At 44.3% G+C, this 13,569-nt stretch overlaps 1 protein-coding gene across 4 annotated transcripts in view; it reads left to right on the top strand.

The window, feature by feature from the left end:
• LOC115657997 (guanylate cyclase soluble subunit beta-2-like) overlaps positions 1 to 11,950 on the top strand; it is a 41,660-nt gene extending 29,710 nt beyond the window's left edge. For all 4 annotated transcript variants that reach the window (XM_030576447.1, XM_030576448.1, XM_030576449.1 and 1 more), the window contains 4 exons: positions 468 to 682; positions 768 to 890; positions 1,896 to 2,073; positions 11,568 to 11,950. In XM_030576447.1, the coding sequence (XP_030432307.1) occupies positions 468 to 682; positions 768 to 890; positions 1,896 to 2,047 (490 nt within the window). In that variant the 3' untranslated portion in view covers positions 2,048 to 2,073; positions 11,568 to 11,950. The remainder of the gene's footprint in view (positions 1 to 467; positions 683 to 767; positions 891 to 1,895; positions 2,074 to 11,567) is intronic.
• The last annotated feature ends 1,619 nt before the right edge of the window (positions 11,951 to 13,569 follow it).

Below are 13,569 nucleotides of genomic sequence, written 5' to 3'. Positions count from 1 at the left end.
ATTAGTCCAACCTGTGGTATGGACAATTGCATATCATCCTATACCTGCTCTATATAAAGCTCTAATTGGCAGGTGAATCCCACCTCAACAATTAATGTACATTTTACCATAGCTTCATAGACAATAAGAACCTTACATATCAAGCGAGAATTTGATTTTGTTAAACCTAATTAGAGTCTGAGACAAAGTTGATTAAATTCATTGCCTTCAATGGGCTTTGGATGAGGTCCTTTGTGTATACATACATAAGCAAACCATGCCTTGTTCTGAGTACAGAAAACAGTTTTAGAACAAAATCCTTCTCTCAGTTATTTGTGGGGAATCACAACTCTACTACCCTGGTCTCCCCACCTGTTTTAGTTTAATTGCTGATATACACCATGCTATTCTGAGAGGAGAAGGTTAAGAATCTGTTATTTTTTGCTCTGTATAAGCCCCTTTTAATGTAATTTTTATTATTGTTCTAGTTGCCTAAAGGACAAAAGTTTTGAGATGACTGAAAGAGGAGAGATTGAAGTGAAGGGCAAAGGGAAAATGCATACATATTTCCTGATTAGAAACAGGACTGCAACTGAGAATGAGATCATGGGAAACCCAATAAAGGAATCAGATTCTGAGCATGAATCTGTTCAGTCCTTTCATGAGTCCAGGATCAAAATGATACAAAGTTCATGTCAGCAAGGTAGAGTTGGCACAACAGAGAACCAATTATTTCCACAGTCTTTTAATTCCAATTAAATTAAATGTTTGTTCCCATCTTCCCTCAGCTATGCAGCCCAATTCAGACCAGGATCAGCCGCCAACCATAGCAATGAAGTACGTTGATAGCCCCACAGAAACACAAGTCAGTTACACAGGAAGAAGTCAAGAAAGAATTATGGATTTTACAGGTATTTTCTTTGTTACTGAATATTCAAATAGTGGAGTTAGAAAGCATTTGAGACTTGATCCTGCAAACTGATCATATTACTCATGTGAACAGTCATTGCTTACATACAGATGCATTATGTCAATGGGACTCCTCACATCAGTGGCTGCTTAAAGCTAACCATCCTGCACATTGTTTGGGGCTGACCATATCCATCTTCACAGTAATCCCAGGCTTCAGGGATCGGCTAGGGAGAAAGAAGTTCACAATGAGACTATTATGACTACCATTATCTTTAATATTTTGAAGGTCCCAGTAAAGTTGTTTCTGGGATCCCGTGCAGTGGTCAAAGCCGAGTGAAGTGGGAAAGGGCGTTCTCACTGCACCAGCTGAGGAGGAGGAGCCGCTAACCCAAACCAAGAGAGAAAAGGGCTCCATGGGAGTGCTAGAGTCACCCTTGCCAGAGAGAGGATAGGGAGCTCTGAATCCCACCCCATCCTCCTGGAATTTTATCTGTTGGCCCCATCTCCTCAGTCTCTTTTGACCCAAGTACACTCAAGATTAATTCCTCAAACATGGGAGTCTTCTGCATATCTGGTGCCCCCATCAGTTGTGCATTCCCTAAACTCTGGAAACTGGCTTGTTGGTGTTTTTCTTGGTTATGAGTGGTAAGGTTAATCAAATCTTATGCCTTAAGGAACAAGCCACTCACCTGTGGTTAGGAAGGATTTATTCCCTCATGTACAGCATCACACAGTTTATCAGGTGCTTTATGAGGAGGTTCATATTCCTGTGAAGCTGCAGGTACTGGCCAATGCTGGAAGCAGAATATCAGATTTGATTAATCCTGCAATCCTACGTACAGAGCAAAAATATTTTATGGCTCTTAAACGGACTAAAAAAAAGATACATTTCCCTTTACTTCTTCTCTGCTCATGTGTAACCAGGAATATAACATCCACACACCTGCCATACTGATCCATCTGTGGTCATTAAGAACTCACACAGGAGGAACATTTCTTTACAGGCAAAACACATGATGTTGAAAGCTACAGACGTCTCCATGCTGGCCAGCAGCCAGGCAGTGCTTCTTATCTGCCCAGCCAGGAAAGAATCAAACCAGCACCTGAAGAACCACAGAGCAGAAATGTCAGATCCAATTTTTGCAATTTAATTTAAGTTGCTAACTTTTAAAATTAAACAGGGTAAGTACATTACAATCCACTTCATTTTGCTATCTGGGTACTGATTTTGTATAGAAATTAGTACAGGGGTTTTGTAAAAATTACATTTCTTCAGTGCTTGCAAAAAATACAAAACACTGGAGGATCTCAGGTTTTTTTTATTGTGGTGTTTACATAATTTAATTTTAATATATAAATATGAGATGACACAAGATGCCTTGGACATGGGGTGCTCCTCAGCAAGTGCCATATTTCTCCAGCTCTCCTTCCCCGTGTACCAATTGTGTTCACGTTCTTGGGTTCCCTTCCAATGATCCAAGTACATTGAGAAAGGAAAGGATGGACTCGCATGACTAGTGGCATCCCTGCTCTAATGAGCATTCATAATAAAAGAGAAATGCCCTGAAGTGATACCTGCCTTAACTCCAATAGAACTGACTACTTGCCCGAGCAAGGTGAGCAGCGTTTGGCCCACATCCTAACTTTGATACCAGTTTAATAACCAACATGTTCTCTGCAGGGGGATATATCATGTCCTGGTAGCAGGGATGGACTTGGATTTAATACAATCAGTATTTCCATTTCAAAATAAAGATGGTTTTTGCTTTTTAGTATTTATGGGACACAACTCAGTTTACAGTTTTCATACCTGCATTTGTGCTGCACTTAGAAGATCTTGAAAGGAAACACACACTGCTGAACATAAAAGCATTTTGAGCCCAGTTAACCCCTGTGCAGAGGGTCAGTACAAGGTCTATGCACCACTTGAGTCCTCTAAATAGGGTTTTAAGTGGGATATAAGTGGATTTCCATTTATTTATGAGCATCCCTCCCCACCTAAACAAGATAAATAAAGATCTGGAGCCCAGCAATGGGTCATGACTTTGCTCCAGACAAGCAGTTCTTTAATTTCACTTTCCTAATGCAGAAAATGAGATTCAGGCTAACTAGATGATTTACCCCCTTGTCATAAACAGATAGCTAAGGGTTAATGTCTCTTTCACCTGAAACACCTGACCAGAGAACCAATCAGGAAACCGGATTTTTTCAACTTTGGGTGGAGGGAAGTTTGTGTAAGAGGTCTTTTTGTCTGTCTGCCTGTTTCCTCTGAGCTTTGGAGAAGTAGTTCTATTTTCTAGTCTTCTGTTTCTAAGTGTAAGGACAAAAAGATCAGATAGTAAGTTCTATGGTTTCTTTTCTTTGGTATTTGCATGAATATAAGTGCTGAAGTGCTTTGATTTGTGTTCTTTTTGAATAAGGCTGTTTATTCAATATTTTTTTAAGCAATTGACCCTGTGTTGTATCATCTTAATACAGAGAGAACATTTGTATTTTTTCTTTCTTTTTTATATAAAGTTTTCTTTTAAGACCTGTTGGAGTTTTTCTTTACTTCAGGGAAATTAAGTCTGTACTCACCAGGGAATTGGTGGGAGGAAGAAATCAAGGGGAGAGCTGTGTGTTGGATTGCTAGCCTGATTTGGCATTTCCTCGGGGTGAAGAGGAAAGTGCTTTTGTTCCAGGATTGGGAACGGAGAGGGGGAATCACTCTGCGTAGTTTCACAGAGCTTGTGTCTGGGTATCTCTCCAGGAGCATCTGGAGGGGGGAAGGGAAACAGGATTATTTCCCTTTGTTGTGAGACTCAAGGGATTTGGGTCTTGGGGTCCCCAGGGAAGGTTTTTCAGTGGGACCAGAGTGCCCCAAAACACTCTAATTTTTTGGGTGGTGGCAGCAGTACCAGGTCCAAGCTGGTAACTAAGCTTGGAGGTTTTCATGCTAACCCCCAAATTTTGGACGCTAAGGTCCAGAATCTGGGAATAAGGTTAAAACATGGTGGTAGCGGTGGGATATAGACAGAATCCAGAAGCCAGTAGGAATATTATATTTTTCTTTTCTCTGCTAAGGGCTTTTTAGCAGAGAGAAACAGTTTGGTTTTAAAAGGGAACCAGAGAGAATTTTTTTTTTCTGCTCTCTCTAGCAGTTTGTGGTTTGCATGTTAAGCAAGAGACTGTTGAGGGTCTTTTGTCATGCAATAGCCCTCCCATTAGCAGGCAAGTACCAGCACTTATATGCATGCAAATAAAGTGGTTTTTCTGGTTTCCCTTCATTGAACATTAGCTAGAGAGAAAAAGGGAAAAAAGCACTGTTGCTAGGCAGACTTCAGGAGGCAACAGAGAACCTGCAGTTCAAAGGATAAACACCGGAGGGCACCCCAACACAAGAAAACAGGAACCATGACTTCTAAGGCAAAAATGGAGGCCGAAGACCAATTCAGAGAGGCTGAACACAGGCGACAACTGGAAATAAAACAAGCAGAGATGGAAATAAGAGAGAGAGAAAGAGAGGCGGCCCACCGCCGAGAAATGGAAAAACAACAAAAAGAGAATGAAGAGAAGGAAAAACAGAGAAAACATGAACTGGAGTTGGCAAAAGCTGGGCTGCATGTGCCAGCCAACCCTAACAACCCGGCGCCAATTATTGCTCCACAGCACAGGAAATTTCCCACCTACAAGGCAGGTGATGACACCGAGGCCTTCTTGGAAAATTTTGAAAGAGCCTGTCTTGGGTACAGCATCCCCGAAGACCAGTACATGGTAGAATTAAGGCCACACCTCAGTGGACGTTTAGCAGAGGTGGCAGCTGAAATGCCCAAGCCGCAAATGAATGACTATAAACTTTTTCAAACCAAGGCCAGATACAGGATGGGGATAACCCCAGATCATGCCCGTCGGCGCTTCAGAACCCAAAAATGGAAACCAGAGGTGTCATTTCCCAAACACGCCTACTACATTGCAAAAAACTATGAGGCCTGGTTAACAGGAAACAACATTCAAACCTTGGAAGAAGTGAACCTTCTCATACAAATGGAGCAGTTCTTGGATGGTGTTCCTGAAGACATCACACGGTACATACAAGATAGAAATCCCAAAACTATCGCTGAGGCGGGGGAGATTGGAGCCAAATGGATGGAACTGGCAGAAAGCAAAAAAGCTACTGTCAAGGGGAACGATTACCCCAGGGGGCACACGGACCATAAACCCTACAACCGAGGACAGCCAAAGACCCTCCATACCACCCAAGTAAAGCCACAGATACCCTACTCTTCAACCTCACCAGTCTCCAGTAACTCACCTCGGCCCAGTGACCCATCAGATGGAAGATGCTTTAAGTGTAATGAACCGGGACATATCAAGGCCAACTGTCCCAAGAACACCATGCGAGTGCAATTCATTACACCACCATCACACCAAAGATCCCCAGGCCCGGATGCCTCTCAAATACCCTTGGAGCGAAGGGAAAATTTGAGAGTGGGCGGAAAGAAGGTTACTGCGTGGAGAGACACGGGGGCACAAGTGTCAGCTATCCACCAATCCTTCGTTGACCCCAAATTCATCAACCCAAAGGCCAAAGTTACAATTTACCCCTTCATGTCACAAGCTGTAGACTTGCCTACAGCTCAACTGCCTGTCCAGTACAAAGGCTGGTCAGGAATGTGGACTTTTGCAGTCTATGACAATTATCCTATCCCCATGCTACTGGGGGAAGACTTGGCCAACCAGGTCAGGCGGGCCAAGAGAGTGGGAATGGTTACCCGTAGCCAAACCAGGCAAGCTTCCAGACCCATTCCTGTTCCTGAACCGTCCACAGAAGCCCCGTCTGTGTTACCAGAGACCCAGACAGAGGCAGTGGACCCGGATTCCATGCCTACCACTGAAACAGCCACAGCATCTCCAGTCCCAGGCCCGGAACTGGAACAGCAACCAGCACCAGCAAGTGCAACCACATCTTCAAACTCAACGCCAAAGGGCGCCAGCAAGCCAGAACTGGCAGAAGCAAAAGACAGCCATACCCAAAAGGCTCAGCCAGAGCCTGAAATACCCTCAGGTGCACCAGCGGAGAGCGGTTCACCAGCAACGGAAACAACCCCATCACCTACATCGCTTCCAGAGGGACCAAGCCCAAGTCCACAGTCTGAGGAAGAACTGGTGACCCCAGCCTCAAGGGAACAGTTCCAGGCTGAGCAGGAAGCAGATGACAGTCTTCAGAAAGCGTGGGCGGCGGCACGGAGCACCCCTCCGCCTCTCAGCTCTTCTAATTGATCCCGGTTTGTTATAGACCAAGGACTTTTATACAAGGAAATTCTTTCTGGTGGACACCGGGAAGAATGGCAGCCGCAAAAACAGTTGGTGGTTCCAACTAAGTACCGGGAGAAGCTCTTAAGCTTAGCCCATGATCATCCCAGTGGCCATGCTGGGGTGAACAGAACCAAGGATCGGTTGGGGAAGTCCTTCCACTGGGAGGGGATGGGCAAGGATGTTGCCAAGTATGTCCGGTCTTGTGAGGTATGCCAAAGAGTGGGTAAGCCTCAAGACCAGGTCAAGGCCCCTCTCCAGCCACTCCCCATAATTGAGGTCCCATTTCAGCGAGTAGCTGTGGATATTCTGGGCCCTTTCCCAAAAAAGACGCCCAGAGGAAAGCAGTACGTACTGACTTTAGTGGACTTTGCTACCCGATGGCCAGAAGCAGTAGCTCTAAGCAACACCAGGGCTAACACTGTGTGCCTGGCCCTAACAGACATCTTTGCCAGGGTAGGTTGGCCCTCTGACATCCTTACAGATTCAGGGTCTAATTTCCTGGCAGGGACCATGGAAAAACTGTGGGAAACTCATGGGGTGAATCACTTGGTTGCCACCCCGTACCACCATCAAACCAATGGCCTGGTGGAAAGGTTCAATGGAACTTTGGGGGCCATGATAAGAAAATTCATCAACGAATTCTCCAATAATTGGGACCTAGTGTTGCAGCAGTTGCTGTTTGCCTACAGGGCTGTACCACATCCCAGTTTAGGGTTTTCACCATTTGAACTTGTGTATGGTCACGAGGTTAAGGGGCCATTACAGTTGGTGAAGCAGCAATGGGAGGGGTTTACGCCTTCTCCAGGAACTAACATTCTGGACTTTGTAAGCCACCTACAAAGCACCCTCCGACACTCTTTAGCCCTTGCTAAAGAGAACCTAAAGGATGCTCAAGAAGAGCAAAAGGCCTGGTATGACAGACATGCCAGAGAACGTTCCTTCAAGGTAGGAGACCAGGTTATGGTCTTGAAGGCGCAACAGGCCCATAAGATGGAAGCATCATGGGAAGGGCCATTCACGGTCCAAGAGCGCCTGGGAGCTGTAAACTACCTAATAGCATTTCCCAATTCCTCCCTAAAGCCTAAAGTGTACCATGTTAATTCTCTCAAGCCTTTCTATTCCAGAAACTTACAGGTTTGTCAGTTTACAGTCCAGGGAGATGATGCTGAGTGGCCTGACGGTGTCTACTACGACGGTAAAAAAGACGGTGGCGTGGAAGAGGTGAACCTCTCAACCACCCTGGAATGTCTGCAGCGGCAACAAATTAAGGAGCTGTGCACTAGCTTCGCCCCATTGTTCTCAGCCACCCCAGGACGGACTAAACGGGCATACCACTCCATTGATACAGGTAATGCTCACCCAATCAGAACCCCACCCTACCGGGTGTCTCCTCATGCCCAAGCTGCTATAGAACGGGAGATCCAGAACATGCTACAGATGGGTATAATCCGCCCATCTACCAGTGCATGGGCATCTCCAGTGGTTCTGGTACCCAAACCAGATGGGGAAATACGCTTTTGCGTGGACTACCGTAAGCTAAATGCTGTAACTCGTCCGGACAACTATCCAATGCCACGTACTGATGAGCTATTGGAAAAGTTGGGACGTGCCCAGTTCATCTCTACCATAGACTTAACCAAGGGGTACTGGCAAGTACCGCTAGATGAACCTGCCAAGGAGAGGTCAGCATTCGTCACCCATACGGGGGTGTATGAATTCAATGTCCTTCCTTTCGGCCTTCGAAATGCACCCGCCACCTTCCAGAGGCTGGTAGACGGTCTACTAGCTGGACTGGGAGAATTTGCAGTTGCCTACCTCGATGATGTGGCCATTTTTTCAGACTCCTGGCCCGAACACCTACTCCACCTGCAAAAGGTCTTTGAGCGCATCAGGCAGGCAGGACTAACTGTTAAGGCCAAAAAGTGTCAAATAGGCCAAAACAGAGTGACTTACCTGGGGCACCAGGTGGGTCGAGGAACCATAAACCCCCTACAGGCCAAGGTGGATGCTATCCAAAAGTGGCCTGTCCCAAGGTCAAAGAAACAGGTCCAATCCTTCTTAGGCTTGGCCGGATACTACAGGCGATTTGTACCACACTACAGCCAAATCGCTGCCCCATTGACCGACCTAACCAAAAAGACCCAGCCAAATGCAGTTAAGTGGACTGATCAGTGTCAAAAGGCCTTTACCCAACTTAAGGCAACGCTCATGTCTGACCCTGTACTCAGGGCCCCGGATTTTGACAAACCATTCCTAGTAACCACAGATGCTTCTGAGCGTGGTATAGGAGCAGTGCTCATGCAGGAAGCAACAGATCACAACTTCCATCCTGTCGTGTTTCTCAGCAAGAAACTGTCTGAGAGGGAAAGTCACTGGTCAGTCAGTGAAAAGGAATGCTATGCCATTGTGTACGCCCTGGAAAAGCTACGCCCATATGTTTGGGGACGGCGGTTCCAACTACAAACTGACCATGCTGCACTAAAGTGGCTTCATACTGCCAAGGGGAACAACAAGAAACTTCTTCGTTGGAGTTTAGCTCTCCAAAATTTTGATTTTAAAATTCAACACATCACAGGAGCTTCTAACAAAGTTGCTGATGCACTCTCCCGTGAGAGTTTCCCAGAATCCAGTAGTTAAAAAGTGTTCTTAAAATGTAAAAGTCTGTTAGTTATATACTTAGTAGTATATGTAAAGGTGCATGTGTTGTATTAATCTGTTTATTTTCAAGTTCTAGAAGGAAATTGCCGCCAGTGAGCTTCCCCACTGTCTGCAATTTGGGGGGCGTGTCATAAACAGATAGCTAAGGGTTAATGTCTCTTTCACCTGAAACACCTGACCAGAGAACCAATCAGGAAACCGGATTTTTTCAACTTTGGGTGGAGGGAAGTTTGTGTAAGAGGTCTTTTTGTCTGTCTGCCTGTTTCCTCTGAGCTTTGGAGAAGTAGTTCTATTTTCTAGTCTTCTGTTTCTAAGTGTAAGGACAAAAAGATCAGATAGTAAGTTCTATGGTTTCTTTTCTTTGGTATTTGCATGAATATAAGTGCTGAAGTGCTTTGATTTGTGTTCTTTTTGAATAAGGCTGTTTATTCAATATTTTTTTAAGCAATTGACCCTGTGTTGTATCATCTTAATACAGAGAGAACATTTGTATTTTTTCTTTCTTTTTTATATAAAGTTTTCTTTTAAGACCTGTTGGAGTTTTTCTTTACTTCAGGGAAATTAAGTCTGTACTCACCAGGGAATTGGTGGGAGGAAGAAATCAAGGGGAGAGCTGTGTGTTGGATTGCTAGCCTGATTTGGCATTTCCTCGGGGTGAAGAGGAAAGTGCTTTTGTTCCAGGATTGGGAACGGAGAGGGGGAATCACTCTGCGTAGTTTCACAGAGCTTGTGTCTGGGTATCTCTCCAGGAGCATCTGGAGGGGGGAAGGGAAACAGGATTATTTCCCTTTGTTGTGAGACTCAAGGGATTTGGGTCTTGGGGTCCCCAGGGAAGGTTTTTCAGTGGGACCAGAGTGCCCCAAAACACTCTAATTTTTTGGGTGGTGGCAGCAGTACCAGGTCCAAGCTGGTAACTAAGCTTGGAGGTTTTCATGCTAACCCCCAAATTTTGGACGCTAAGGTCCAGAATCTGGGAATAAGGTTAAAACACCCCTCAGACCACATTTGATCAAAAATGGCAGAGGGAAACTACAGGCAGAGTTGCCAAAAAAGGATTTGTGACTTAGGGCATAGAAAGGAGCCATGATGGACATATAGACTGTGACCAAGATAGTGCATGGCAAAAATTTTCCTCTTATTGCAGTGTAGCCATCCTAGTATGGATGTAACACACAGCTCCCAGTGGAGGGGGAGGGGGAGTTGGCTTTAAACTCCACCCCCAAATTGATTTAAGGTCTGCAGCTGTGGATTCCTTAATTGAGTGTGTGAACGTGAATACAGTTTGATGCATTTTGAGCAAGTATGCACCAGGGTGGATAATATGGCTACCGTGCTGACATGCTCTGGGGCATAAGCATTCCACCTCTGTATACAGGTGCATCTGAGGCAAATGTTTAGATCTCCTTTAAATACCAAAGAAGAATGTAAGACTTATGTAAGGAATCTTCCCTCTATAGAAGACCCAGAAGAAAGTAATGGTATTTCACCAGGTTAAACGTTTCTGTTAAATCTAAAGTAATATGACTTGCATGCCACGTGCCCTAGAACGTTAACGTTTTATATGTTACACCTGAGCACTATAGGAGGGTCAGAATTGAACTCCATTTTATTACTGGTATGTTTTTAAGCAGAGGGCCCCTGCTCTCTGAGAACTGTGTACTGTTTTGGTGATGGCCACACCCACTATAGGTTACAGACCTAAGTTTTGTTATTGTGAAACTGGGCAATCTTTGGTGGTGGGTTGTTCCTTAGATCTGTGACATCTGCATTCCAAGCTACATCTTACTAAATTCCTTCTCACTCTGGATACCCTGGAGCCCCTTACTTCCCACACAGAGAGTGGACAAACTGCTCATGTATTTATATACAAATCTCTCAGGAGACAGAGTCTGACTCTTTTCTCATTCACACTTACTCTCACTGACACTTAATTTGAGGGACTGGCAGTGAAATCAGTGGTGTCTTGTTGGTCTAAGAGGACAACCTGCCCTGAAAGCACTGATTTGCCCTACTAGACAAATAGATTTAATTAGCCTTTCTCAAAGAGTCACATATGGTGGAACAGTGTTCTTGCCAATTATCCCAATTTGGACAAGACAGCTGTGAGATTTGCTAACCGTTCTGGGTTCCCTGGGCAGTTGGGAGTGAAACTCCTTTTGCTGGCAATTTTCCGCTCTGGCCACTAGAAATAAGGGATCCTGAGGCTGCAGCCATCAGCAGCTGTCTTTCTTGTTGTTCCTCAGCTGTCTTCACAGCTCCCGTTGCTCTGAGTGCCTCACTAGAGAGAGAAAAGAGGATGCACTCTCCCCAAACCCCCTAACATCAGGGACTAGACAGTTGGAACAGTTTCAGGGCCCCCTGGTGTAGTTAAGGAGGCCACAGGGGGACAGAAGAGGAATGAGGGATCCCACAGGCAACTATCCAGCCAGAGAAGGGACAGATCCTCCAGTAGGGAGTGGAGAAAGGGGTGGGCAGCTTAACAGGAAGAGAAAGAGAGAGTGGGTTGGCAGGGGAGAGAGAAAGGGAACCCACCACAGCTGGCAGAGAAGGAAGTGGGAAGATATCACAGGTGCCCGAGAGAGAGAGAGGAAAGAATGAGGGTGAGGAAGAGATGTTCCGAAAGAGATGCAAGTTAGGGGAGCAGGCTGCCTTGCTCTCCCTGACTGACTTCCATCAAAAAGATGCCTTCATGCTGTGTAGCCCTTCAAAAATCTTTCTTCCAGGTAACCAGCTATCAGTCATCTCCTTGCTAGGAGGCATGAGGATGCAAGGGTCAGCACATCCCACAGCAGCAAGGGGGCTGGGCCGAGTACGGGGCTCCACTCTGGAAAGGAATTAGCGCTTGAATGGCTGAATAATGTCATTTGCCCCTTCTCCAGTTTGGAAGATCACACAACTGCATCACCCATGAAGACTCCTCTAGGCCAGCAGCCAGTAAGGCAAATTTGATATATACTAGGTCATCTTCCACTGAAAACACTGTGAATGTTTAAGATGTGAAATATTTTAAATGCCAGTAACTAGTTCAATTCTGAGCACACACGGCTGGTGTTAGACTTGCTGGGGACCAGGACAGAAGCCGAAGGCCAAGGGCTTCAGCTCTGAGTGGTGGGGCTCAGTTTACAGACACCCCCCTGCCCAGGGCTGAAGCCCTTTGCCTCCCCTCCCTTACCCCCCCCGCACCTGGGACGACGGGGCTGGGCTCAGGCTTTGGTCCCCCTTTTTGGGGTCGTGTAGTAATTTTTGTTGTCAGAAGGGGGTCATGGTGTAATGAAGTTTGAGAATTGATGATTTATCCTGTTAAGTTTTATTTCATGCTGCGTGTGTGTGTCTCTCTCTGTGTGTATTTTAAATGTACATGGGCAATGGCTTCAGTATGTACTCTCTTATACAAAGTCCTTCTAATGTCTCTTGTCCAGAGATCCATCCAAGATATCCTATGGGCACCTGGTTTTTAAAAATAAGTTATAGCTGCACATCATCACATGTTCTTAAAGCAACAAATACCGCTAAAGATGTTGAAATAAAGGGGACTAGACACACCAAATAAATACTTTGGGTTTTACTTCACTATTCATGATTTTTTACAAACACTATGGAAAGTTAGTGCAGGTTTGTTCTCCTAAATCAACTAAATGCTTTTGAAAATCCCACCCATAGTGTCTTACAAAAGAATCAAAACTTATTGCTAAAAAAGAACCTGGGGTAAAATTTTCAAAAGCACCTAGAGGAGTTAGGCACTTTTGACATTTTTTACCCATAATTAACACTGTAATTTCAAGTAGAACTGGGGAAAACAGTCTCAAACTCTCAAAACCTTCCCATTATTCAGTAACTTTTTCATTGGTTCTGTTCACCCCACCCCACTTTTCTATCCACTTCTTATGAACATTGAAGCAATAACATTTTATACTGGCAAAAATGTTCAAGGAAATTTAATTTCTAAGTTGCAGCCATACTATTTATTACTTCTACTGTGAACAGAGCCCCATTGTGCTAGCGAATGAACACACACATAGTAGGAAACAGTCTCAGCTCCAGTGACCTTACAATTTAAATAGACGCCTGAAAAAGAGTGAGAAAAGAAATCTGATTGCCACTTTACAGATAGGAAACCAAGGTACAGAGAGATTAAGGATGAGATTTTCAAAGTTGTGTAAAGGATTTGGATGCCCAGTTCTCATTAAGCCTGGGATACAAAGGAATCTAAGGATGTTAGATCACAAGGATACAATTTTCAGAAATACCTAAGTGACATAGGAGTCTAAATTCCAGTTTCAAAAGGAACAGAGGCAGTGACTTTCATAAACAAACATTTTAATTTAGATTCCACATTAAAAGAAAAAAATTCTAATTGATTCAGGAAAAAAAAAAAGTCAGAAAACCAGTGAAACATTTGAACTGAAACAAACATTTTTATTTGTTTTTAATTTACCTGTGCAAAATAGTTCCTATTTTTCAACCAGCCTAACTAAGTTTTTTAAAAGCATCACCCTACATTTTCAAGTAACTTATATTTAAATATACAGGAGAAGAGAACATTCAAATGAATAATAATTAAAAACATTGTAGAAGCAGAAATCTGTATTGATCTAAAGAAGTCAAACTTGAACTGCTCAAATAATTAGGCAAAAGATTTGCAATAGTTACGTGAAACTCTTGGCCAGAAATATAGCCTCTTTCAGCGGGCCAGTGACTAAAGCTTAGTAAATAATTCACACTGTA

Source organism: Gopherus evgoodei, chromosome 9, assembly GCF_007399415.2.
Source record: "Gopherus evgoodei ecotype Sinaloan lineage chromosome 9, rGopEvg1_v1.p, whole genome shotgun sequence".
In the NCBI taxonomy this organism is placed as follows: Eukaryota; Metazoa; Chordata; order Testudines; family Testudinidae; genus Gopherus; species Gopherus evgoodei.
Note: the sequence above shows the minus strand (reverse complement) of the source record. Positions and strands in the feature narration are given on the sequence as shown.